The 3,405-nt window shown below is 39.2% G+C and overlaps 1 protein-coding gene across 1 annotated transcript in view; it reads left to right on the top strand.

The window, feature by feature from the left end:
- The window catches only part of LOC106882265 (signal recognition particle receptor subunit alpha), a 33,928-nt gene extending 30,539 nt beyond the window's left edge, over positions 1–3,389 (top strand). Inside the window, exons 12-14 of the mRNA XM_052974957.1 lie at positions 763–848; positions 1,587–1,763; positions 2,987–3,389. Of these exons, the coding sequence (XP_052830917.1) occupies positions 763–848; positions 1,587–1,763; positions 2,987–3,115 (392 nt within the window). The 3' untranslated portion in view covers positions 3,116–3,389. The remainder of the gene's footprint in view (positions 1–762; positions 849–1,586; positions 1,764–2,986) is intronic.
- Positions 3,390–3,405: the final 16 nt, after the last annotated feature.

The following is a 3,405-nucleotide window of genomic DNA, read 5'->3' on the forward strand; positions in this document are numbered from 1 at the left end:
TGGTTGGCGTTAGGAAGGGCATCCAGCTGTAGAAACTCTGCCAAATCAGACTGGAGCCTGGTGTTGCCATCCGGTTTCACCAGTCCTCAGTCAAATCGTCCAACCCATGCTAGCATGGAAAGCGGACGTTAAACGATGATGATGATGATGATGATGATGATGATGATGATGATTCAAAGAACTGCATTTATTTTGGGTGAATGTCATGTAATTTGGGTTCCTTTAAAACCACATTGTTATACAATTCTAATATTGGTTTCTGATGTATTATTTATCCTAATTTGTGGTCTGCTTTGAATTCTTACAACCATCATCTGGTCAAACTTTTGTCTGGTGAAAGTCATTTAATTTCTGGTGTAAAAACGTTTTTAGGACTATTCTGGAACAGAGAAATTGAGAAAAATGGAAGAGAAAATTGATGGTGATGTCGACGATGGTGGCAATTGCAGTTTCATAATTTTAGGACCAGAAATTTGGGTGGGTTTTGGGTTTGGCAAATGAGATTGACTTCAGTACTTGATGGGGCCTTCATTTTATTGACCCTGAAAGGTAGAGTGGGCCTTAGCAGGATTTGAATTCAGTTTGTAAAGAGATGGAAGAAATACTACAAGGCTCCCATCAAGAGTTTCACATGGAAGAAGCTGGAGAGTTTCTTGCATGTGTGTTTGAAGCTATGTTACAAGTTATTTATATTATATTTATGTTTATATATTTATACAAGTTCTTTATATTTGAAGATTTCTTTAAATCTTTTATTTCAAGCTCGTGACAATCGTATCGATGTCGTCCTTATTGATACTGCTGGGAGAATGCAAGACAATGTTCCATTGATGAAAGCTTTGGCAAAAGCAAGTAGCTTTTCTCTTCATTCTTTATAAAATGATTCACCAAAAAAATACAAGCTAATGTATAAAAACAAATATTGTACTTTGGAATGGTTACAGTTCCTAGTCAAAGTGACAAACTGAACTAATAGTAGCTGGTACTTGTGCAAAAGTCTTGTCATTTAATTATGGCTCAAGTAAATCTTTACCTGGATATTACCATTTTGAAATATTGTTGGTCGCAGATTTTATTCTTGATCTGGTCACTCTGTTACCACAGCAACAAAATCTCAATTTGAAAACCAATTCCTATATTTTGTTACAGAAAATATATTTACATTCCATAGCTGCTGTTAACGTACATGATAAGCACTGGATCGACATAGACTGCTTGATGGGTGTGGGCTAACAGCAGTCAGATGTCTGGGAGATGTGGGCACAGTAAACTTAGTAGATTTGCCCAGTCAGTGCAAGACTGAAATATTTAATCTGTTAAATGGGGTAAAACTTTAGAAAATCCTTGTAAGAAATGGTTTTATTAATCAGCGTCACTTTTGTTCCACTGTGCCATTTGTGATGATCAGAACAAGCAGCTTAACTTCAGGGACGGCCAAAAAATTTGATTCTTTGATTTATGGTTAATTACATAACCCTTTGAACTTCCAGTGTTTTAGTTTAGGGGTTCCACGTGAATTCATCTTACTTTTCTAAACTGACAGTTAAAAGTTTCATTTAATTCTCTATTTTGCTTCTGTCCCACAGCTAATTAAAGTGAACCAGCCGGATCTGGTTCTGTTTGTTGGAGAAGCTCTGGTTGGAAACGAAGCTGTTGATCAGCTGACCAAATTTAACCAGGCTTTGGCAGATAATTCGAATATGACTAATCCACGTCTAATTGATGGGATCATCCTTACAAAGTTTGATACCATTGATGATAAGGTTAGTAGAGAAGCTTCTTTTGTCGTTAATAAAATTTTTTAAAGATATTTACTGCTTTACTTTCTCCAAATGCTTAGGTTTGCTGGGTACAACAAATATTTTGTGGTATTCTGTAAAGACTGAAATGATTTGGCAGGTTTGGAACGACTGGAATGTGGAGGAAGAGTGAAGAGGTGGGGAGTGCGGTGGACAGGAGGAGGAGTGTCTTTTAAAAAGTTACTCATAATCCATCTCTGATTAGAAACCTTGTTTTTCTGCTGTGACAATATTCGACAGTTGCTATGCATTTCTGTCAGTGAAGAGATAAGGGTCACAATCAGTGAAAACCTTTATGTCCCTTGAAAATGCATGATAGTCACAACATCCCTAGTTCCGTTTTCATCCAGCACGTCATGCTTTACATGGAGCCTGTACATGTTTATTTGACCAGCTAGTAATAGCAGCTCTTTCAAATTACAATTGTTTTAAAAAGATGGAAATCATCATCATCATTTAGTGTCCACTGTCCATGCTGGTATGGGTTGGACTGTTTGACCAGGGCTGGCATGCTGGAAGGCTGCACCAGATTCCAGCCTGGCATGGTTTTCTACGGCTGGTTGCCCTTCTTAATGCCAACCACTCTGAGAGTGTAGTGGGTGCTTTTACATGCAACTGGCACAGGTGCCATTTGCATGACACCGGTATCTGCCACGACTACAGTTTTACTTGGCTTGATGGGTCTTCGGAAGCACGGCATAATGCCAAAGGTTTTGGTCATACATAATTGCCTCCGTGAGGCCCAACATACAAGAGGTGCTTTTCGTGTGCCACTGGCATTGGCCACCGTGCCTCCATAAGGCCCAACACTTGAAAGGTGCTTTTTATGTGCCACTGGCATGGGTGCCAGGTACATGACACCAGCATTGGCCACTTGGCTTGACAGGTCTTCTCAAGCACAGCCTATCGCCAAATTTGAAACAAATATTCAATTCAAAATATGTGGTCATAATTGGAATGTCTTTGACCAACTGTGAGCTACGGAATCACAGCTGATCTGGGCCTAACCAACAACATCATTATGAACCAATAACTTTGTTAATGAAGACTAATGTAGTCTAATGGATCCTCGTGAGTTAGCTTTATGCCCCCCCCAAGCTTACAAGGGTCACATGATGTTAACTATATCTGTCCCCTAAATGAAATTGTCTGTCCCTGCTGTATTGATCTTTTTCTTTCAATTTCAGGTGGGAGCTGCCATCTCTATGACCTACACTACAGGTCAACCAATTGTGTTTGTGGGCACAGGTCAGACATACACTGACCTCAGGAATCTCAATACCAAAGCTGTTGTCCAGGCTCTACTCAAGGCTTAAATCAAACAACAACAACAACACACTGAGTTCACTGAGTGCTTTATTCACTTGGTTGTTTCATGTTTTTGTAGACTTTTCTAGAGATTCTATTAACTGCCTCGTATCACATTCACACATCTTTACAAGCATGCACACACAAAAATACAACTATCTCTCTCTCTCTTCCTCTCTCTCTCTTCCTCTCTCTCTCTTCCTCTCTCTCTCCCTCCCTCCCTCTCTCTCTCTCTCTCTCTCTCTCTCTCTCTCTCTCTCTCTCTATATATATATATATATATATATATATATATATA

This window comes from Octopus bimaculoides, chromosome 20 (genome assembly GCF_001194135.2).
Source record: "Octopus bimaculoides isolate UCB-OBI-ISO-001 chromosome 20, ASM119413v2, whole genome shotgun sequence".
Taxonomy (NCBI): domain Eukaryota; kingdom Metazoa; phylum Mollusca; class Cephalopoda; order Octopoda; family Octopodidae; genus Octopus; species Octopus bimaculoides.